At 40.2% G+C, this 23,787-nt stretch overlaps 1 protein-coding gene across 1 annotated transcript in view; it reads right to left on the minus strand.

Annotated features, from left to right (window-relative positions):
- The window catches only part of EIF2B3 (eukaryotic translation initiation factor 2B subunit gamma), a 100,826-nt gene that overhangs the window by 21,805 nt on the left and 55,234 nt on the right, over positions 1 to 23,787 (minus strand). The window contains exons 7-10 of the mRNA XM_026104345.2: positions 10,141 to 10,271; positions 9,308 to 9,501; positions 5,154 to 5,231; positions 4,250 to 4,398 (exon numbers count right to left, since the gene is read on the minus strand). Coding sequence (XP_025960130.1) covers positions 4,250 to 4,398; positions 5,154 to 5,231; positions 9,308 to 9,501; positions 10,141 to 10,271 — 552 coding nt within the window. The remainder of the gene's footprint in view (positions 1 to 4,249; positions 4,399 to 5,153; positions 5,232 to 9,307; positions 9,502 to 10,140; positions 10,272 to 23,787) is intronic.

Here is a 23,787-nt window from a genome sequence, read left to right on the forward strand (position 1 = left end):
TTTACTAACAAACAAGAGATTTCTACATCTTTATCTGCTAGGATGGAATATAGTATTCAACACAATTTTCCTGTTAATATTACTTGCAATGCTTGGAGCCCTTCAGCACAAGGTCCTATATAACCAGAACAATTAGACAATTCCTGCTGCCAGGAGCTAACAAAGTAAGTAAAACTACAAGGCTCCTAAAAATAAAGCCAAGTTTTAAAAAACAAAACAAAACCCCAAACAAAAACCTGAAGCTAAATTCCTCCATCCATACCCAGGTCTCATTTCATGGAGGCTAAGTGTGCCCCGCTACTTCAACTTGAGTTGCCAGTAGGGTTTACACATATAAGATGCCATCTTCCGGTACCAAAGGAAACAAAGTTAGCACGCTCAGGTCAACATAATCCATTGCAAGATTGTCTTCAAGCTCTAGCAACTCTAATTTCTGTTACATGAAGAGATCAGAGTGGAGTTAATGTAAGAGAGATACATGTCTCATTTGCAAACAGTCTCGCTACACAACCAGCTTCAGTCAGTCTGGCAACAGATTGCTCCTTTGTAAGTGAACTGTAACGAGAGGACTTCTATACCAAAGGCATATGAATGGAGGAAAGCCGTAGTGCAGCATCTCCTCTAATGCAAATAGAACAGAAGGGTCAACCCCAAGATGCTATACAGACTGAAGACACACACAGCTACTGCAGGCATACTGAGATACACAAAGTTTTCAAGTGACCTGTATTTTCAGCTCAATTAATAGATTTTCTCCAAGTATGTAACTCAGTGCAGTCATTTGTCACTGAGCTCTGGGGAGCCGTCCAGAGGGAAACAAGAACCTTTTCCCTGCTGCAGCCTGTCACCTGGGCAGGCAGCATCTCTCAGCACTTGCACTGTTCTGTAAATTACATCCCTCCCAGCTTGGTCAAGTAAGTCCATCATTCAGCACATATGTAATCTTCGCTATTTTATTGTCTCATTGATGGAAGAATTAGCTGCACAGTGAGAAAGGATGACTACCAACTATTTTGGCTGTGTTACTAACTTCTTTAATCCCCTGTAATCTCTTCTAAGGGGGATTCATATCTACTCAAATCACTTCACTGAAGACATATATAATGTAATAGAAGCACTGCACACCAGGGCTGAGGAAACAAAAACCCTGCTACTGGTCCTCCAGACTATTAAACACATCAACCATTGCTGAGAATGGTTCATAATTTCCAAACAGTATGCAATGACACTGTTCAAGTGAGCCCCAGTTCCTTGATCTATTTAGTCTGGAAGGAATTGTTTTAAAGGGTATCGCCTAGGTCAAAACCTCAGTTGCTCCGATAATGAATTAACCACAGCCTAACAAAAGGAACCTAGCTTTGTGCTAAGAACCCCATGGTATCCCAACTGCCCAGAAAGAATCTGTTTATCCTTTCCAAAAGCTGATACCAAATGTTATGAGGCTATTCAAAACATCTTTCTGGTCTGGAGATGTAATTTGTGGATCCCAAAGTCCCAGGAACTATAGCAGGTCCAACAGGATCATGGATTCACACCATCAAAGGAAAACCATCAAGAGATAAAACTTTTTCATCTGTTTTCTTCTGTGTTAATATAGTGAATTGAAACTGCTGACCACTTTTCCAGATGAGATGGGGACAAAAAAAGAAAGTGAGATTCAACCTAGAGAAGCTAGACATGATGTAAGTGGTAAACGAATTACCAGGCAGTGCCACGCGTAATCACACCTCTTGCTAAATAAACTCAGAATGCTGAGCAATTTTTGCATGTTTGTTCCCAGCTTCCCAACTTTCAAAAATGGTTTATCTGGTCTTTTTTTCTTCCTTGGGTTGTCTAAACAACTTTGTCTTTTCCATAATATGTGCTCTACTGCAGTCTTCTCAGCCTACAACTTCAAGTTGGTATTATTGCAATGAACTCTACTGGGACCAGCCCTCAGTTATCACTCACATGTGACTAGGGCATAATATGATAGTAGCCCATTAGTTTTGTGAGGCAGCTCACATCAGCATTATAATGTATATTCTTTAAATGATGCAGTTTTTATCCATTTGTCGGTGCAATTCCAGATTTTTCTAATATAGAATACCTTAGATGGCGTTAAAACCAACTGACCTTTGAGATACTCGCTATGCAACAGAAAATGAAATATATCCGTTAAGGCACTTTTATTACACTCATTTTGACTCATATCAGCCAATATTTACTGACTTTCCAACTACAGTGCAAGACGTTTTATGAAGTCAGTGATTAGATAATGCCTGAGTTATTTAGAGATGGCTGGGAGAGGAGATGTTTGTAAAGGGGAGCTGTCCACTGTGGACAGTTTAAAATAAAACCACATCAAATTTATCCACCTGTTGCAAATGGATCCATCAAAATGTTTCAGAATCATCCGCATTTTATTAAAAATCCATCAGCTTTAATTAAAGCCATGAAAGAAGCAAAGGCCAAAATACAAAGAAATTATTTTCATGAAGTTACAAGCAACACTTCTTTCAATAAAGCTTAGCAGCTAGAACTATTTCCAAATCTCACTGCCTGTATATCTGTGACTTCTCACTCCTCTAATCTTAAAGATTACCATGATGCAATAAGAAACACTTTATTAGCACAGTATTTGTGCAGCTCTCTGCAATATGAATTACAGTATGCTTTGAAATAAAGCTCTGCAGTGTAAAATCTTAATTCTAGCTGAGAAGAAACATAGCAAATTAGGCTCCAGTGCGTCAACATGCAATGGCTATAGAGCAGCTGAGGGTGTGAACTCCCGGGACCATCAGATTTTTCATTCAAAGGTGGCTACATTGTTTTTACTCTGAGAGGGACCAGGGATGAAATCATTTTTCAGAAATTCAAAAAAATGCTACCCAAAATGTTGATTTTTCCCTCTTAAAAATTAATATCATACCATGTTTATAATGCTCACAGAATTTTGTGGAGTGCTTAAGATAACAGCTTTGAGCTCTGTTTAGGATTTAGAGAATATTACTACATACCAGTGGAGATAAACACAACTGATTTGGAACTCTTCATAAAAATACCACTGTTTACACACTTAGCCTCCTTTGTGATTTAACAGTAAAGCTACTCACCTCACATGCAAAACCATACCATTATGACTGTGCCATCAATTCATTAATCAAAATGACAGGGAATCTCATGATCAAACAAGAGAGGTTCTGCTACTTCTTAGGACAGCAGCGCCTGTGATACAGCCATACTGGATCCATTTGCAATTGAACTGGAAACTAGCTATTTTCTGTACTCAAAGGAATTTTGATTTATGATGTGCTTGAAATTACTGTGGATTTCTATTAAAGACAAACACTTGGCAGTAAGGTACCCTACTTACCTGTAATTTAGTTATGTAACAGCAGTATCCCTCCATAGACCCCACATCCTTTGGGGTTTTTTGTTTTTCAGATATGCAACTTTGAGAGCCAACTTGGCATTTTTTAAGAGTTTGGCCCTTTTCCTGAGGCCCTAGGCAAACCTCAAGCCATGAAGGAGCAGGGAATTTATACAGGCCTGCACAGACTCAATCAGCAGTTTCCTTTCCACTGACATCCACAGGAAGCCAGCTTGCATGGAAAGATGGAGGCATGCAGACATCAACAATTATACGTAGGCCACTTTTCCCACATTTGGAAATTGAACGCTCAAGGCTACCTACTTAGTTACTGTCTTTAATGCATGGGAAACCTCTACTAGCTGGCAGATTTTCTCTTTGAAAAGTTTATTCACTGACTCTTACTCAGCATTTGCAATAGTAAAGTAAAGCTGCAAGATGACAAAAAAGGACCTAAGAAAATGACATTTTAGGTGGAGCTGTAATGTTCAAAAGTGTTAAGAGCATTTCTAGCTGGTAAGTGTACCACTTTAAAATATATTTCTTATCCCAAATAATTTAGATATACTCATAGATCTAGCCATTAAGATAAAGCTTGGGAGGATGACACACAAGCTCATCCACTTAATCTGCTTACACATTCTGAAGATGGTATGATGTCTTCTTAAAAGAAGAAATTTATGTTTCAATTCTACAGCCTTCTCATTAAATAATTTCACTTGTGCATTTGAGACCTCTTTATAGAGAGTTAGTTCTGAGTCAGTCCTTAGAAACACACCTCCTAGGATCAACTGTTCTACCTGAGGATCTCTTACAGGACAACAATTCCTGACTCAGAATCTATCTAGAAAAGGAAACAACAAATTTAGGGGACTGAGATACAAAGAGGTGACATACCCTTCCTCAACTGTGACAGAGTTCATGATGATGCAGTTTGTTATCTTAACTTTGTCTTTTATGGTGCACATGTTGCCAATGATGGAGTGTTTAACAGATGTCTTCTCTCCCACTTGCGTGGATGACCCAATGATGCTGTCTGATCCAACCTAGACAGGAACAGAATGGAAATTGGGGCACAGCACCACACTCGCAAATTAAATCACCTCAGAATTCACTCCAAGCATCTGGAGCTCTCTGACATGTATTCTCCGTACATGTGCTCCATATGGATGCACATGTCTCAAGTACTCATTAAGAAAGAATCGCTCTTCCTTTAGGGATTCTCAGCAGAGGAAGGATTTAAAAATTTGGGCCCCATTCCCCAGACAGACAGTTGGCCAGTTTTCCCAAGGTCCATGAGCTCAGCAAAACTCCATTAGCTGGCCCAGCTTTGTAGGCCTTAGGCATTAAGGCAAGCATTTTAAGAGTAGCTCTACTGGTGCTCAATGGTTTCACTAGGGTTTGCACAGTGAGACTTGTAAAAGGGAGGCTTGAAGCTGGGGTTCAACCAAAATGTTTTAATGAAGAATCAGAGCTAAAATACTGACCCCTTCAAAGTTTCATGCCCTTTGGGAAGCAAATCGACTGAACTGATTGATCAGCTGTCATGAATGACTGCAGTGTCTGACTTGGGGGTAAGGCAGCACTTTTACTGAACATTTTTAATGACTGAGACTGAAAGGCAGGAACCCATGGGTGAGTCCACGAGGAGACTCTGGGCTGTATCATTCACACTGTCATTCTGTACTTTAGAACTTAGCTTCATTTCCAACAGTGGGACTGAATTCTAGGAAGCAGTTCTTGAAGCGAAGGGCAAGCAGACAATTTTGAAGGAGCAGAGAGAGGCAGAAGGAACACTTACCATGCCTCTGTCAGTGACTTGCGCAGATACATGAACCAGTGGTTCTTCTAAACCAAGATTAAGCAATAGCTTGGGAACCTGGATGAAGAAACCCACATCACTAGTTAACATGACAGTGCTATATCAGCTTGTTAAATAAATTGCTCAAGGCAGGCTTTAGTTTTCACAGCACTTATGCATCTCCAATAAACAATTTACAGGAAAATATAGGTTCCTGCATTTTAAATCTACAACCAGATACGCATGGTTTATCATCTTCCCATTTTATAAAGAAGGCAGGTATACTTCCACTGCAGTGCACTACGTGTCTCCTCTCAACTCAGCCTCCCACCTGTGGAGAAGTAGTGGATGAGCAGCAGCAAGCAGGCTGGCTCCAGCAGAACACAGCGACACCCCATACACAATTACACAGGTTTGTCCAGCATCTGCCATTTCCAATGCAACTCAACATGTTTTGCACCTTTCAGTAATACAACAGAGACAACCAAGTAGTACCAAATATAAAACAGAGTAAACGGGCATAAAAAGGTGACTACATTCAGCCCTCTCAATAAAGTAGCAAGCTGAGGTATAGGCAACAGAAATGTATTTCAGATGTTTAAGGAGAAAGAAATGAAGCTGATCAAGTGGCTATTCCAGATGGTAGAAAGCTGCAGAAGAAAAGGCTCTTGACAGAGAGAAGGCAGGTGTTAGATAAGCAGACAAAGCAGAGATGGTAATACAGAGAGACAAGGTCCATGAGGTAGCCAAGAACAAATCCATGGAGAGCAATTCTGAAACTGGCTCCTGAAAAGAAAGGGGAGCCAGCATAGTAGGAGGATGGGATATCACTCTATCATTCTTCCTTTTCTGGGTGAAAGAACAGCCTCAGGCACTCTGCATCTCCTGGCGTCAGGCTGGGGCCAAGGTCACACACCACAGAAGAGGTGATGACAGCACAGATGAGGGTTTCGGGGCGGTGGGAGCCTCACAGCAATGCACAGACGCTGTGCCGTAGAGACTTACTTGCAGTGGTGATGCAATGTATGATGCATCTCTGTATGACAGAGGTGGCAGCCAAAGAAACAAGGAATGTACAGAAGGTGGCAAATTAATCCGTAACTGCTAAAAGGCCTGTGTCACAGCAAACAGTATGCCTGAGTGAGAAGCAGTGCATGCTGGGGCTGCTGTGGAGCTCTGCTCATGCTGTTGTCCATCTGGGAAGGCAGCTTGCCTCTCAGCACGGTGATGGTATCAGGGGATCGGGAAGGGGCACTCATTATGTCTCTCTCTTTTCGCTACCCAGGCACTTATTTTTACAAAACTGTTAGGAATGTTACATCTCTGAGATCTTTACTGCTCTGTTAAATCTGGCTCAAAGTTGCCAGCAAGATCCAAAGTTGCTATGAAGGGGCTGCCATGCAGTATGATTGTGTAAAAACCACTTCCTTAGAAAGCTGCGATAACAAGAGCAGAAGGCTTGCGAGTGAATCTCAAGAAGTAGATCCCACAGATCTCAAGAAGTTGGGATCAGATCAGAAAAAAAAAAATAAAAATCAAGGTCTCAAATTAGGTGCTTGCAGAAAATTGTTTGGATATTCATAATATGACCAGCACCTTTCCCTTTCAGCATGCAAGGATGGTTAAATAGTGCTTTCTATATGATAAGATTTTTACAGTTGATATTTCACTCAGACGAACGAGGAATAGTCACACCCCCAAGTTTTCATTTCAGGCTGACTGCTGTCCTCAGCAGACATTTCTACATCTATTGCTCTTCACATTCTGGAGATTGTCCTTCTCACTAGGCTTGTGTTTTCTTTGTTTTTTTAAAAAACAAAAGAGGAGGTTAGTTCCTTCAGTCCAAGATGCAGGTGCTAAAGAAAAACACCATATAACCAAAGCACCACGAACTAAGCCAATTCATCTGGATTATGCTGGCTTGGTGAGGGGACGCTGTCCTCACCTCACACATAGCGGGACAGCTACAATAGACAGATGCCAATGCATACCTACAGCGCAGGCTGGAAAGATTCCTACTGTCCAGTTTTGGCCTGTGGAAAGGGAAAGAAACAAGGAAAGGCAAGAAGCCCTCCTTGGAGGAAAGGTGGTGTGGTGAAATAAATAAAGGGTTTACTGCCCAGAGCAAACCCCTTATAAGAATCAGTTGATGGCAGTGCAGCCTGAGGGGTGACCCTAGAAAGCTACTATCTCAAGCATTTTGCTCTGAAAAGGAAGGTTAGATAGGGGGCAGGAGTCAGAGGGAGTGCCTGGGTCAAGGGAAGGTTTAAGATATGTTTGGATTTAATTCATCTTACAAAGAAACTATTTCCTGCTATTGAAGATAACTCCCTCCTGAACCCACCTGCCCACACACAGGCTGCAGGCATCCAGAAACCCAGCTGGAAGTGAAATGATATGAGTAAAGTGTTTCCTCACCAGAAGGGCAATGGGTTAGGATGCCATTCCTTCCCATGGCTACTGGACCGGACTGCTACTGCTCTGGGAGTCTGTCCTCTTGGACAGCAAAGTTATAGATCCCAGCTTTGCAGCCAGGGAATCAGAATCTGGTCTGTAAAGACCAAGATAAGAGCAAACAAGACACCAAAAGTCTTCATTAGAAACCAACAAAACAGGTAAAAGAATGCAGATAAATGTAAATGTGTATCTGTTATCAGGATTAATAAGAGAAACAAAATACAGTGGCACTGAGAAAAGAACTGCCTTCTCACAACCACTCATTAAGTTCTGCTCTATGTTTTACCTCCACAGTTTCCTTAGAAATTTTACCACTCTGGAAAACTTAAAAATTCAAGGAAAATCCTCTCCAATGTTGAAGGCCCCAATGTGATTTCAAAGTACTAATTCTACGTACCACCCAGGAGCAAACACATTTCCTGAACTGACCAAAATGTAGAATATTTAGGTTAAAAAAAAAAAAAAACAACACAAAAAAACCACATGGAGTCTGACTGGCTCAACTCAATAACTTTTTACTGAAGTGGCTGCTGCCAAATGTACACGCACACCTCCCCTAGCAAGCGGTATTCTCCCTTAACCCTTTGGGCACACTTGTTCCTGATATTCTTGGGGGAATCTTTCTGTCTCTGACAGCAGTGCTGTCTCCTTCACTTCCAACTCATGCCCCTAAGTGCAAAACAAATCTATTTCTGTGCTCCTCTACAGGCACCTAGGAGGAAGAATTCCAGCGTGTGAACTCATTCTGACATGCTGCAATTCAAATTTGCATAAATTCATTCATTCATTTTAATAAAAAGCAATCAACTCAATCTGAGAGCAGAGGCATGGAAGTGACCACTTCCAGGGCTCCCAGTACTCCCAGCCCCACTTCCTGAAATCCTGAGTCTCTCCCTACTGCACTTGCTATCAGTCTTTTAAAACTAGAGGAAACTGTCCACTCCTGACAACACAAAGTTCATCACTTGGAGAGTGAAGTGACAACCTGTAAGTTGTATCAGCCAGTACAGCAAAAAGAACATACTAAGAGTAAAAACTTTTAATCATCAGCTTATTAACTAGTACAGGATTTCTCTAGTCCTCCCCTCTGATCTTTTATTTTATGAATGCTCAGTAGTGTGAAAGTAAGTGAAAGGTGCAACAGATCAATGTTTCACCTCTGTCTTTACCTGGACAGGCACTGCAATGAAACTTGTTCATAAAATAATTCTTTCATAATGCTAAGCATTAGGCAGTCTTAATGTATGGGTAGTTTTAAGTTTTCCTCCAAAACATTAATAATCTTCATCATTATCATTTAGATAAATGTCTGTTAGGAAGAGTCCAGGCAGAACTTATCTTGCCTTTGGGACAGGGAGAACATTGACTAGATGATCTCTTGAAGCTCCTTCCAGCCTTATTTTGCAGATGTCTTCGCTCTTTGGCTGTAGGTCTTGTCACCCCCCCCAAAAAATAGAAAAACATCTGGGGTGGGGGTTTTCTTGGCTAACTCAAAGGTGTGGAGTAAGTCAGTGACAGAACTGTTTTCTTGTCTCATGTCCCTATTCAGCAACCAGCATGGCAATACGCGTACATAATATGGCACCGGTTCAATTCCCACGCACTCCTCAGCTATATCCAGGGAACCACCCCCGGAGACTAAAATGCCCCATAAACTATTGCTGCATTCCCACACGTCAGTTCCGTATCTTTCTCACCTGTCGATTAGCTTCAATATACAACCCAAGAGTATTCACTCGGAAGCACAGTCCCTCTTTCATTATATGGACATAGCAGCGCACTTTTCCTTCGTGGAGAGTTTCATTCATATCTCCTCTATGATCGTTCCAACAAGAGTTATCTGAAGCAGGTTTCAGCAAGCTATTATCTTCCTTTATGAAACTATAAATGTCTGGAGAACACATACATGCATGAGGTTAGACAGGATTTAATGAAATACTTTCTGAAGAGGAGTACTATTAAAATATTGTTGGTGAAGGAAAATCTTTGCCCCACATCATCTGAATGGCTAGATACTTAGCAATCATTAACAGATTTTATCACACGTAGTGAGTAAGTGCTTATTTTTATTCTACAGGTGGGAATCAAGGGAACAGGACAGATGCACTGTTTTGCCCAAGGTCACACAAGGAGACTGTGGCAATGTTAAAAATAAAATCCAAGATCTGAGATCCTGTCCAGTTCCCAGTGTAGGGCAGTTAAGGCTTAGTCTGGTGCCATACCCAATGGAACGTCCTCCTAAAATTACATTTTCAAAAGCACATTTAGCTATACTGTTTTCTGGAAGAAAAGTACAGAGCACTCAGTTGACTTGCTCTTTATTTACACCAAAATAAGGGAGGAGAAAGAAGAATTATAAAACGCACAATCCTGTTTGAAAAAGAAATCTACTAGAGTATTTGTTATCATGAACTACAAGAGGGAAAAAAAAGAACCTAGTGCTTCAGGCTAATTCTGTGCTCTATCCAGTATCTCAACTGTAACATATGGGCTTTAAAACCTTCACCAAACCTGTGATACTTGAACGGACCTAGGGATGATTGGTCTTTTCTCTTTTGGTCCTCCTCTTTGTTGTCCTGTCCCTGCTGCGATGATGTAGGAGAAGAGAACTGTTTTCTAACCAGATGTGGAATCAGTTCACTCCGGAGAGATGTGATCGTCCTGGGAAAAGAGATGCACATATTAAGTCCATGAATGTTAAAACTTACATGCTTTAGTTTTCTTTGCATAGCATAACATTATCAGACATTTTGCACATTTTTCATCAACATAAGTCAAAATGCCAGTACTCCAAGACAACTGGCAAGAAGACAGCATCCACTAGTCATGTGCTTTCTTAATGCATTAAAATATAAAAGAGATTTCAGAATAAGGACAATTCACACCTAATTCCCCTATGTTTAACAGAGATGCCTATAATTTAATATGGCATCATCCTGAAATCCATGCTTTTGTGCAAAGGCAATGCAGAATAATACCAACACCACAATGGTAACAACCAAAATTCATTTATGTGGCTTAAAAATGGCATTGGTTGACAGGAAAAGAGAGGCTAAAGTACCCACAGGGGAAAAAACAAAGAAGCTTTTCTATGTGATGGACAAAGAAATGCTCAAGAACATCTGAAATATCTGATCCTTAAATGAAGACAACAAATCATAGACAATAATGTCCTCATCTGCTGCTCACATAAAATACCAGGAACATTTTAAAGACTTAGTCCTTTAACCAAGAGAAAAGAACTCATTTTAACATGTTTAAGAACCAAGAGTTTCACAGTCTTTAGGTGCCCCAATCCAAATACATCAAAGTCAACAGAAAGGTTCTGAAGACTTCAGCTGTACACAATGCATAACAAGGACCTTGACCAGGAGATTATCTTCCCTCTTACATTGATTTATACATTACAGTGCATCAAGATAACCCTTCAGACAGACAAATACTAAAGTCAGAAGTCAACTGTACAATGGGATTATAGCCCTGGCATTTTATTTTTGATCATTAGAAGATAATTTTGTTTTTCAATACATTTGGAAAAAATCCCCAGATCAATAGTTGTTACAGTTGCAGTGCCTGACATGCAGTCTTAAAACAGTTTTATGGTTGTTACTTCGTTATTTTAACAATTTGCATTCATTTACTAAATTGTGGATTATTGAAAGTAGCACTTGGGAAAACCATGCAGAAAGCTAACTCAGACTTGTCCTGTATAAGGGGAAGTGCTAAATTTCTGATGAAGGATTGGGAGAACTAAACACCGAGAGCTTTGATAAAGGAACAACAAATGACAGCCCACAAAGAAAGAGGAATTATTTAGAACAGAAGATAGTAAAACTAGGAGCCAGTTATAGGTTAAACAAAAGAGGAAAGTATTAGAATGAGTTTCCTGAAAGTGATTTTGGTCAGCAAAATCTCTAGGAAATCAGAATTTCAAACAGTCCAAACTTTTAGAAACACACAGCACATAACCCTCCGAGGTCCCTGTTAAGGTGAACCATGAGGACACAGACCTGAGGACCAAAACAATCTGACGACTTGTTTCAGAGTCAGATGTGATCACCATTTCTGCCCTAGAGAACAAAGAAAGTGTTTTTCTTTCTTCCTGACAAAGTTCTTCCTCAAGTCTCCACTGCCAGGTTGTGCCATATCTTCTGTCCTGCTGTGGGATCATCTGAACCACGCCAGATCTGAACTTCTGCTCTTTATCATTTTTTTTTTTTAAGAGAAATAAAAGGTCTAGTCTACGATCTTTCCTTGTTCTTGAAAATAATACTATAATCATCTTCAGACAGTTGTATTTCAGGAACTAATGAAGCAGAACACCTCGTTTTTTAATCACGAAATCTCTCCCTGCTAACCGTTCACAAGCGCGTATGCCATGGCTGTCTTGGCCTTGCGTTCTGACACACGTGTGGGTGTGCAGATGGGCAGTTTACTAGCTTAAAATGTTTGCCTGCAGCTGTGCCATTCTGCAATGATTTCCTGCTTGGGTTTTATACTCCGTCCAAAACCGACAATCCTGTGTTTCCCTCAGAGGCTGGCCATGGCATTTATAAGATATATTACCTATAAAATACCCAAGAATTTGGCAGCCTTAAACAGTCTGATGCAGAGGACAACACAACACAGTAGGAAATGAAAGCAGTGGAAATGGGGAAAGACAAAGTTTTCCCTGGTATTCGATGTTTTACTCTTTCTTGGCCAAATTCTTGAAGCTTTCCTGCAATTCTCTGAAGTGCTAGCCACATTCCTTCGGCAAAGGTGGAGTAAATCTCCGGGTCATCTGTAAGATGTGGCTCAGACACACACCCTTCTTATTGGAATAGAAGAAAATGGTAAGGTTTACCCTTGCTTGCCGTTTAAGCAGGATTTATGTGACTGTTAAAGGAATTTGGAAAATATTACAAAATTTGCAGTGAGGCACTCAGTGATAAAAATTTGGGAATTTTTTGTGACAGATCTTGCAAACGTGGATATACAAAGTGACAGCATGAGAATATTATCTAAGTGACTGTCAACAACAGGGGAAAACAAACATCTGGCTGAGGCTAGAAAAGGAATTAGAGATAAGGGAGGGTTAGGACTGAAAAGCCTTCATCAAGAGAAAAAATTAGCAAGAGTTTGGAAGAACCAACTAGCCTATAACCTAGATTCAGGAAAAAACAAACATAAGAGGTTTCTGGTCCACTCTATTAAAAAAATTCTTTTAATAAAATCCTGAACTACACACGCCTATATTAAGAAGAAATAAGTGTAAGACTGTATATTCTGAAGAAAGCAGTCTTTTTTATTCTCTTCAGGTTTTAAAACTTGGTATCACCCTGGTGTCTGAGCTTGTTATATTCTTAAGCACCAAGAAGTGAGAATGAAATACTCACTGAGATCAACATAAGAAAAAACCTACTATATCTGGGAGAAAGAAGTGGGAGTGGGTAGAAAGAGAGGAGGTCATACAAACTTCTGGCAGAAATCCATTTCTAAGCCAAATCTGAGTTACCATGGTCTGACACCTCACAGGAAAATCTAGAGGGTAGAGAGGATAAAAATGAACCTGCTTTTGAGAAACATTTGCCAAAATAAACATGCTTTCGAAAATTCCAACCAAAGTGACAAGCCTTTTTCATGATCTTTCGTTCCCTAAGATTTTATTTTTTAAAGTTATATGTCTGTGTTCACTTCAACAGAAAGTAGCGGGTTTTCAACTACACTGCCACAGATTTGAGAGTGCTGCTGAATTATTGCTTGTAATGGAAGGGGGGCAAAATCTTGGAACACCCATGTGGCCTCAGCCCCTTGAGAACAATGGAAGATAGCAACAATTTTGAAAGGGGTCAATTTTGATAAAATTTTAAGGATAAAAAAAGAAGAAATATTTTCTGAGATGCAATGCTCCACTCAAATAGTTAGTCACGACAAAGGGGAAACTAGCAAGTACACCAAGGGAAGATGTGCATATGCAGAGGAAACAAAGAAGAGAGGGCAGCTGAAATTCATGATGCATGTGAGAGAAACAGCTAGAGAGTCAAGTGAAGATGAAATTTTTAAAAACGAAGGGACCCCCAGGATTTCTATATTAAAAGTAGCTATAGCTCAGAATATGTCAGTCACGTTCAGCTAGGCTGCACTGACCTTGTAATTCTCCTCAGATTTAGACATTATAAACCTAGCATATTCAAAGTTAGTTTTATTTAAATCCTAAAATTTTAAGGTATGGAAATTTATAGTGGGGCAAACAACTGCAACTTTACCAAGTACTGTCACCATCAGAGAAAAATAAGCGACATGCTTTTAGAACCATTTTATCCCCGGTCCCTATGTACTACTGCGTCTTCCCAGTAATCCTGTAATTTTTGCATGACAAAGAACAGAGTTAAGATTTGTGCTAAACTAAAATTTTCACTTGTGAAGAACTTTAGGTGAAAATACTCTGGGATCTTTAAATATCAAATTTAAACATAGCTACACCAAAGTTTTCAGTGAAATTTTGGAACCATAAATAAAATTAGAATGGCCTGTAATATGGCAGAATTAAGTCTATTCGGACATTTGAAGTTTGTATCCATGTGATATTATATTACATTACATACACACATAAATTATGGCCCACAGAGGGCCAACTTTTACTTGTTGCTGAAATGCAACTGCCTCTGGGACAAAGGCAAGCTTATCAAAACTTGATCTAGTGAGAAATGAAGAACAATAGAGCCAACTGAAGCACAAGGAGAATTTGGGGAAAAAAACGGAAGGTGATCACCTACCCTTGAAAAAAATATATTGCATGATTATGTTTCAATAGGCTATGTGATTTCTTCTCTTAGACGCATGTATTGCTGGAGACTGTCTTTCAGATGACACAAAAAACAGTTCTGACCAATGCTGGTAAAAAAAAATCTCATCAAATATTTTGTAACAACAGAAGAGTCTATTAAAGTTTAAGTTTAGGTAATCTTGCAAAAATCCAGGTGCTATAAAGTGCTGTTTGGCTTGACCCACAGTAGGAATGGTAGCGTCCTCAGCTTTCATTTCCTGCAGCTATTTTTCACTAGCTTCAGACGCTGAACACAACTGTCAGTTCCATTTACCGGCTGTCATTCGTTTTAATTTTCCATGTTTAATGTTAAACACCACAAAATAGTATTAATGAGTATTAGCATTTTAATATCTTCCCTTTTTTATTAATCTGTGATGAAGCGTGAAATCTACCCTTGTTGTCAGCACCCACCTGTGAAATCTGTCTTGTTCTCCATGGGGTAGTTACAGGGGGTCTCCCTTGCTATCATTATTAGCACAATCAGCTATTTCCACAGGTGCAGACAGCATTTGTGATCCCCAACCACAAACTGGCAGATTATTAGCCCTTTTGTTATCTAGTTTTGTCTTTTTTTTCTGAGTAGTCTAATGGTAGCTCTTGTATGACTATGTAAGCACAGAATAGGCTGGGCTGTGATCTTAGCTCCATGGCCTTCAATAGAGATTCTTCAGATCACATCAAAAGGAGAACACGATGCAGTATTTCAGATTGGTGCTCATAATTAATGTTAGAAATGTATACATAAATAAAACTAAACAAATCCTAAGGCACTTATAGCTTTAGCCAAAAAGAAGCTGCATGTTTATGCAGAACAATAAAGATGTAAGAAAAAGGGAGGGAGAAAGAAAAAAAGAGAGGGTGTGTTGGAAGAAAGAGAAAAGTTAATTCTGAACCCTGTAGGTACATAGTTCATGGTTCTCATCGCTTAAAGGATAAAGCCAAATAACATTTAAAAATTCCATGTAAGCTGGGAGCTCTCTTATTGAATCTCAACGTTATTTTCTCCTGATCCTTTGATGGAGATTAAAAATTTCCATGTGAATACAAAGAAAGAAACAACAGTTACTCTGAGATTTTTTCCCCGAGCATTTAATGCTCCAAACTAGAGCAGCCAGCCACCATTCCCATCTCCTCCCCCCTCCTTAAAGAAAAAAAAGTCAACTTACTTTGAAGAAAAGACAAAACAGGGTCAGGGCAAGGGGGATTAGGGAAATGATATTTATATCATGGACCAAATTAAAATGTCAATGCAAGAGGCAGGCAAACAGCCCTTTCCACATATATACACCAGGCATGTTTCCTCAAGGAAACAGGAAAGAGGTTTGAAAAGAGTTAATGCAGTTCTGAGTTAATACCACCTGCCTCAGACTCAACACCACTTAAAAGACAGTGTTTGGGTCCATTTCCCACAATGTGGTTTTAACGAGCACAATGGAAAAAGCAATTACAGGCCTTTTCCCCTTTTCTCATTGATTCACTACGAAAAATGCTGGAATTTCTGAGAGATGCTAAGAATGTGGAGAAAGCAGAGAAGGACTACATAGAAAAGGAAAAAGTATCAAAAAATAAATTTGTAGGGTGTGCCACATCCCTCCAGAAGACAAATTCTGCTCTTTTATCTTTCAATACTCTTTTCTGCCTTTGTTTTGTGTACCAAAGATTAATTTTACTAAAAGAACAACTCCAAAGCAACCAGGCGAACCAATTAATTACCAGGCGGTTACTTGTGCCTAACTCAATAACCCCCCAAACTAATCATGGCTTCAAACAGACATCATTTCTACTTCCATTCTATTTGTCCTGTTCTGCTCTCCAAACTGTTATCACAGAAAGCATAAATCTGTTTCCCAACACCCCCAATTTCATATTAATAAACATATTTGTCAGTATCTTCTATTATTTTTGGAGCTAAAAGCCTACAGGCAACGCAAGGAAACTTTGAGAAACGTTCTACTAAAAGGTAATTCCACGTGACTGCATTTCTGCTTCATTTGTCTTTCCATACTATTTTCTAAGCAAGACCTTCAAATCTGACAGCAACCTACTCCCACATTCATAACACTGTGTGACAATATTTCAAAGGCCATCGCACAGCAAGCTTGCCTAACTGCACAGCTTTGCTTTGCAGACTCAAGTTTATGAATGACTTCGTAAGACTGCAGAATTGCCTCTGAAATCCCTGCACTCTGGATGATGGAGGGAAATCAGAGGAAGACATACAAGTGACAGTCACAGATAACATAACTCAGAGAAGATCCAGATCAAAGTATGGAAGAGATGGTGTGTATGCAAACCACAAAAAAAGCTCTTCCAAGTTCCATCAAGTCTGGATACACTTAGAGGAGCAGGGATCTAAATTCTACTTCTGCCAATAGACCTTTGGGAAACAAGACAGCTTTCTCAAAACTGACCACAGAAATTAAAACTCCTCAACTGCATACTCAATCCTTTGAAAGTGTGCATGCACCCAGCTCAGGTCATCTAAGTAACCCTAACTCTGCCCACTCACAAGACAGCCTGGAACACCAAGCAGCTCCAGACTAATATATCTTTTGCATGGGAACGCCAGCAGGTTTAGACATTTTTAGAACTTCTCTCTCACCGAAGTCTCTGCGGCTGTGGAGGCCACCCAGGGTGTTTGGCAGGCCGTACGAACTGCTGAGGAATGGATCTCATTCATTCCCAGACAGCATCCCATTCTTCTAGGACAGGCGCACCTGCACCAAATGCGAGTCCTTGCCAGAACTCATCTTTCCCTATTCTCTCCCCACCTCCGCCTCTGCAGCCATCTGTATCTCAGCTCTCAGCTCTTTTCTAAGTGCCTTTGAAACTAGGCTCCTTTTCTGAAGACTGCACTGCACAGAGGCATTCTGATAATATGCCTAAACAAACATATGTACATTATGCACCTGTCAGGTTGATGTGTGCCTGTAAAACTGATATGCTGTGTAAACGTAAGGTGCACAAATATACATTTAGATATATGTTTACATTAAAACACTTCAGAACTTGTCTGCATACAATGTGTAAATGTCAAAAATTTAGACATGTCTGTAGCATTAAGCGGCTGTTCATATATATACACTTTCATGATACAGATCTGGTTCATGTTCCTCAAACAAAGCTTCAACTATTCAGTAACCTCCAAGAACTAAGAAAGCTTCCTAAGGAGTGCTGGACTTTGCCTGCCAGAGAAGACTTCTCACAAAATAGTAGAGCTTATAGATACAGATCCATCTGAGACACCTCCCACAGTGTTTAACAGGAATATATACTGGGAAGGAATCTTGGAACTGCCATCATGACAAGCAATATCAGCTACACCTTGTGATAAACTGACCCCCACACTCAACAGTGTTATTGAACTTCTGCTTAAAGGAATCTTCTAAATTGTTTAAAAATATCTGTAGTCAATTGACACCATTTGTTCCTGTATCAATACGGATCTCTGACTTAATTAACTCTATTTCCTCCTCTGCTTCCCCCCACGGTGTATTTACAGGGATTTCTTCATTCTTTGTTGTTAGGCTAGACAGACCAAGCTCTTTCAGCCTGCTCCACGGAGGCTGTATTAAAAGCACGGTAGATGTTTGCATCACTTCTTAGATCTTTCTCTTTACACAGATACTCTGTCTGCCATTCTGCAATCAAATGGGACCATTCTCAGTTTGACCATCTTCCTAAACATGCACTGATTCTTTCAATAGTGTGGGAGATAAACTAGAAGCTCTGATGCTCAGTTCTTTCAGTCCTGCTTCCACCTGGATAATTACCATTTCTACAGCCTTCTCCCCATCAGTCATTCTACCTTTACTCCCATCTTCAGTACTGGTCAGTAATGCTGTCCCCATCCTCCATGAAGGACATTTCTTTTGTACCCTGTACTGTGGCTTTCACAATGTGGTCTACACTCCTTTGATAAGACTCAACATACATATATATGTATATTTAGCAACTGCCACTTTATTCCTTCTTTAAGAACTTCTATATATAGGAAGTTAAAGCTCCCATCATGAAGTCTGTAATAGCATTATAGACATCTTTATTATTATTCATGTTTCAGTTGAATGGGCTAAGAAGCAATGCAACTTGACATTGTACTAACACTTGTAATACAAAACTATGAAAAGTAGAATAGTAGGGAAATAATCACTATTTTATCTTTTTCCTAAAATATCAACTCTTGAGTGAAAGGAGACGTGCACCATTTCAGAAGGATCAGTCAGCGACTGTGGTGGTGTGGAAGAAGAGAGATCTAGAAGCTAATCCGGAAAGAGGAGGAAAGGCAAACATTATCTTGAAATTCTTAATGGTGGCAAAATCTTAGGGAGAAATCCAGATCACCTCAACAGAAAATACAGGAGAAAAAATACGTTTTCTACTGTAAGAGAAATATGCCATAATATCACATATAAGGACTATTTCCTCACAGGATAAAGTCTAGCAGGATAAGATAATCATTCCACCCCAAGTATAATCTTACACACAATTAGTGCTGCATGGAAGTGAAAGCAAAGGTACGGCAATGATGGAAGAATGCTTAGGATAATACTATCCAAGAGACAATGGCTTAAAAAAAAAAAGAAGCACACAGATAGGTGAAGGAACCATCATTGGTTCAAAAATCCATGTCTCATATGAAGACAAAAGTCAGTTTGACTGAAGTCTAGCCCAGAAAACTACAACTGCATGGAACAGTGAAAAGGTAATTAAGAGCTTTTAATGTCTGTTGTCAGATCAGGGACAGTCCAACTAACGTCACCAAGAGGGCCAGAAGCACATGATGCATGAGGACAATCTGAGGGAGCTGGGTTTACTCAGCCTGGAAAAGAGAAGGGTACAGGGGGATCTGATTACAGTTTTTTACTACCTCAAGGGAAGCAATACAGAAGACAGCCAGACTTTTCTCAGAGGTGCACAGCAAAAGGGCAACAGAAAATGGACACAAGCTGCAACAAGAGATATTCCAGTTGGGACATAAAACTTTTTACAGTGAGGGCTGCAACCCTAGGACAGGGCCAAGAGTGTCTCCAGTCCTTAGAGACAGTCTCAATCCTTGGAGAATTTCAAAACTCAACTTGAAAAAACCCTGCGCAACTTGACAGCTAGCCTTGCTTTGAGCAGGGAGTTAGACAGAAGACTGCCAGATATCCCTCCCAAACAATGCATCAACATGTTAGTGGCCATTTTCACATCCTTCATATATTCACTTTTCAAAGGGAACCCAAAGGATCATTATCAGATACTGTAGGTCACTGCCAGAGGATAAATGAACAAATTTTAAGATTACCTTCACAAAAACTTGCATTAGAATCAGTTTGCATGCACAGAATACTGTGCTACATGTGACCAAGCACGCTTAAGTATCTCAGGCTTATAGCCAATACAGCATATTGTGGTCTCACAAAGAAAGATTTGCAATTATTTATAAAGTTAAACCAGCTCATTTGAGCATATCCAAAGACACGTCTGCTCCAAGTAGTCCACTAACAGAAAAAGGAATTATATTACAGAAGTGATTTGCTGAAAAGCATAATTTGTTTAAATCTAGTTTGGATCACTGGATTTTAAGGTTTCAGGAGTGAGCTGGATTGGTATCATGGAAAGATGATGAAGGTAATGATCCTCTGGGGGAGGAGGACATCAACAAGTTTCAAGTCTTGGCATTTCTAGTACAGAGCAGAGAAAACTCAAACAGCTGGATATGTTTGACGAGGAAAGGAAATGGGAAAGATAAATTGCCATTTCACATTCTAATAGATTAAATGCACTAAGGAGTAGCTGGCTTTTTTTCTTTTCCTTGTTTGGAGAGCTACAATCTATTTGCTCTGTCTTCACACAGTATACTTCCTGCAGGAGCTATTTGTTTATTTACCCGTTTTAATCACAAGGAAAGTATTCATTATAAAATCTCTCTTTACAGCAAAGGAGAAACCTTCCAGCCACAAGGCTGACACATGTTAACTCACAGGTATTCACAGAGCAGGTTCTGTTTTAAGCCATCTTTCAGGCAGCCATACAAAGACCACCAAGCTGGGTGTTCAGCTCTGCCAGACCTCCCCCAGCCAGCAGCCTTTGCCAGGAAACACAGGTGACAGCCTGAATGATAAAAAGGCATTTAGAGGGGAAAAAGAAAAAAAATGCACTGGTTTAGTCTGGGCAGCACCTTAATATAAACCTGCAGGGGCCTTTGTGTACAGCATAGCACAGAGTCATCCAAGCAGGAGCTTCGCAGTGAGTCACTCTCACCTCCAACTTTCAAAGATCCCTGCCTTCCTCGCACTGTCCCTACCACTTTTCAGGGAGAAGAAGGGTGTCTCCAAGTCAGCTCTTCTCAGGGCCATAGATTTCAGAACACAGAGCACAGAGACAGCAAACCCTGTTCTCCCCTTCAGCGCTGGCCCATCTGAGGCTTTTTGGACATGACAGCGGGAGCTGAGAAGGCAGACGTTTGCTCTGGGACTGCAGCTGAAGCAGTTTGGGAAGGCAGAGCTCTATGACCTCATACGTTTTGTTCCAATTTATTTCAGCAGTTCAAAACACAATGTGTAACTTTGCACACAAATCACACTGACTTTGGGTATAAAATTTGCTGCAAATGTGCTCAGTTCAGAGAAGAGTTTCCTTACTGGTGAATTCCAGCAGGCAGGCCCCCAGTGCTGAATAAACTGGAGAGGAGCCGATCTGCTTCCTTAGTCCTAGCTCAGCCTCCTGCCACAGCACCCTGGGGCAGGAAGGCTCCACAGGGAGAGTTATTTCCCAGGTGGCAAGCGAGCACCAGGAATGCTTAGTCAGACCTTTCAAAGTGACCACAGTGCTGCTGTTCATCATTCTTGACTTTCATGACAGTTCTAATTTGCCCTTCCAGTATCACAAATCACTCTTTCTGGCCACAAAACAGAGCTGCCCAAATCCCAGGTGACTATACATTGGAAACAGTGGCATTTCCTCATCCAACGATTCAAAAGCACTAGATTCAGACCAAAACAGTGATTTGAAAAATGCCTTAATGATTAAATGCAACAAAGATTTTACCTTGGAATTACCAGTCTTGTGTATAACAGTGAAGTCATAACATCTGAGCAAATACACAATGCATCTGCTTTCAGAAAAACTCAGGTGAAGAGCTTTCAGAGGTGGTGCAGTTGGGGTGCCTATGGATGAGTTGCCCAGCATTCCCTATTATAAGGCTCTGTTTTCATCTGTTCATAAACTATGCCAAAGTTTAACTGTTTTGGCTGAAATTACCCATGCCAGGTGTTTGCCTCAAGCTGATTTTTTTTGGATAGCTTCATCAAAAATGTCTCAGCTATTTCCAAGAACAAAATTACAGAAAAATACTTTGTTTTGTGCATGTTAAAAATATTTCAATTGCTCTACTGAAAAGCTCTCGCACTTCCACGCTTGCAGTTGGCACAAGGTCATCTTTTCGTCAGGGCATTAGATTTGTAAACTCATAAAAAGTACCCCTACTACATCAAACTAAATCTGAAAAACTACTGTTTGTACATGCTTAAAAGAGACTTGTTTGTTTAGCAGCTAAATTTTTTGAGTCCCTCTATGTTGGGCATACTCCATTCTCTCTTTCTTCCTGCAAGGTAATTGGACTGCTTATGCACAGCTCCACAGAGTAGGAGAGTACACTCCAGGCCAAGGTTACAGAGACTGAGCAGGATTTTCTTTGAAGTTCAGAGCATCGCATCTCCTTCTGTTGGCCAACCTAAGAGGTGATAAATCTCTGCTGATAACAGCTGCTCCATTAGCTGGAATCACAGTGGCTTGTGTGAGAAACTTAGGCCTCAGTCTCACTGATTAATGTGAAAAATGTCACACACACACAGTGCAGTTTTAAATGAACATCAGGATAACAATTCAGGTGCTCAAATTAAGAAAAGCTAGAATTATGTTGCCTATGCAACCTTAATTAAGACATCCTTTTGTGTGCGCATTATGACACAATCCTTAAAAACATGTTCACCTATTTTTCTCCCCTTCCTGATCTCTTCTTCACCCAATGCAAAGATGGACTATGCCCTGGGGATGAATCAGGGTTGTGTAATGAGGCAGAAGAATGCCTGCCTCATTTGTTAGAACATGTGTGTTAAATGTACAAGGCATAGGGCTACGAGAGAAAAGAACTGTTGATATTTAAGGCAAATGAATGATGCCCAAAGAACTGGATTCCTCTCCCCCCCCCCCCCCCCATTTCTGTCAGAGGAGTTTGTAGATGCTGCTGAATGCAGAATATAAATACAACTTCTGCAGACTGCCACTGGTTGCATGGTTTTTTTATTTGATTAGTGTCACTTTGGAACAACCATCATCAATGAAAAGATTCTTTCAATATTTTGAGAGCTCTGTATCATAGTACAGACTGAAAAATGAAGTACCTAAAACAAAGACACCTGAAACAAACTGTTGTGCTGTGCCTTAGTTTCCCCCTTTAAAATTGGGTAAGACCACTATTTCACTCACAGTGGTGCTGAAAAGATCAATTAATGAAATGTATGTGGAGCATTACAGTATCATGGTGATGAGGATCAAGAATCCATAAGGAAAGTAATTGTCTTATTATCTTATTAAGGGTTTAAACAGTGAGCACCAAGCAAGCCTGGTGGCCTTAATCTGAACCACAGAAATTAAGTATTAAACAGCATCCCCTTCACTGAGCAACTCATGCATCAAATGAGGCAATGGTCACAGAGGAAGAACAGTACAGAATCGTGTAACTGGAGACTGAACCATAATGTGCGGCGCACACGGCAGCAAAACGTTGCACAGGAGGCCTCAGTTGTTGCGCTTCCTAACTGCTGAGTATTTAACTTTGCTATTTCGGTATTTTTAAATGTAGCTTTGCGTGTCCAACCTGTAACTAAGGTTTCGTTAGCATATCAATGATAACCTGTAAAGTTAGGGAAAATACCCTTCTGGGGAAAAAAAAATCTCTGCACTGATGAAATTTGACAGAAGCAATTTTGGGAAGGAATTTTAAAGTGGGACCATACACTTCTTTGATTTAAGCAGGCTTGATAAGTATTATAAATGCATATTACCTACATACTTTTATGCATATAGAGAGGTTACATAGAGGCCCATTGCAACACTTCTAAGCATAAATTTTCAGAGCAAGTTTGGATTTTCAGTGTTAAGACTTTACGGGGGAGGAGTTTTTATATTTTTCCCCCTCCCTGGACTAAATCAGGTATCTTTTATTTCACCAGGCTACAGCTTAATCTTTCTGGAAAAACAGAATACAAACTACTATGCATTTTCACTTTATCACATTTTTTCTGCTAGTAGTGTTGCTGGGATTGTTAGCAAGCAAACTGTGAGCACATACAAAGCACAGGCCCAGATCCTGCCCTC

This window comes from Dromaius novaehollandiae, chromosome 8 (genome assembly GCF_036370855.1).
Source record: "Dromaius novaehollandiae isolate bDroNov1 chromosome 8, bDroNov1.hap1, whole genome shotgun sequence".
Taxonomy (NCBI): domain Eukaryota; kingdom Metazoa; phylum Chordata; class Aves; order Casuariiformes; family Dromaiidae; genus Dromaius; species Dromaius novaehollandiae.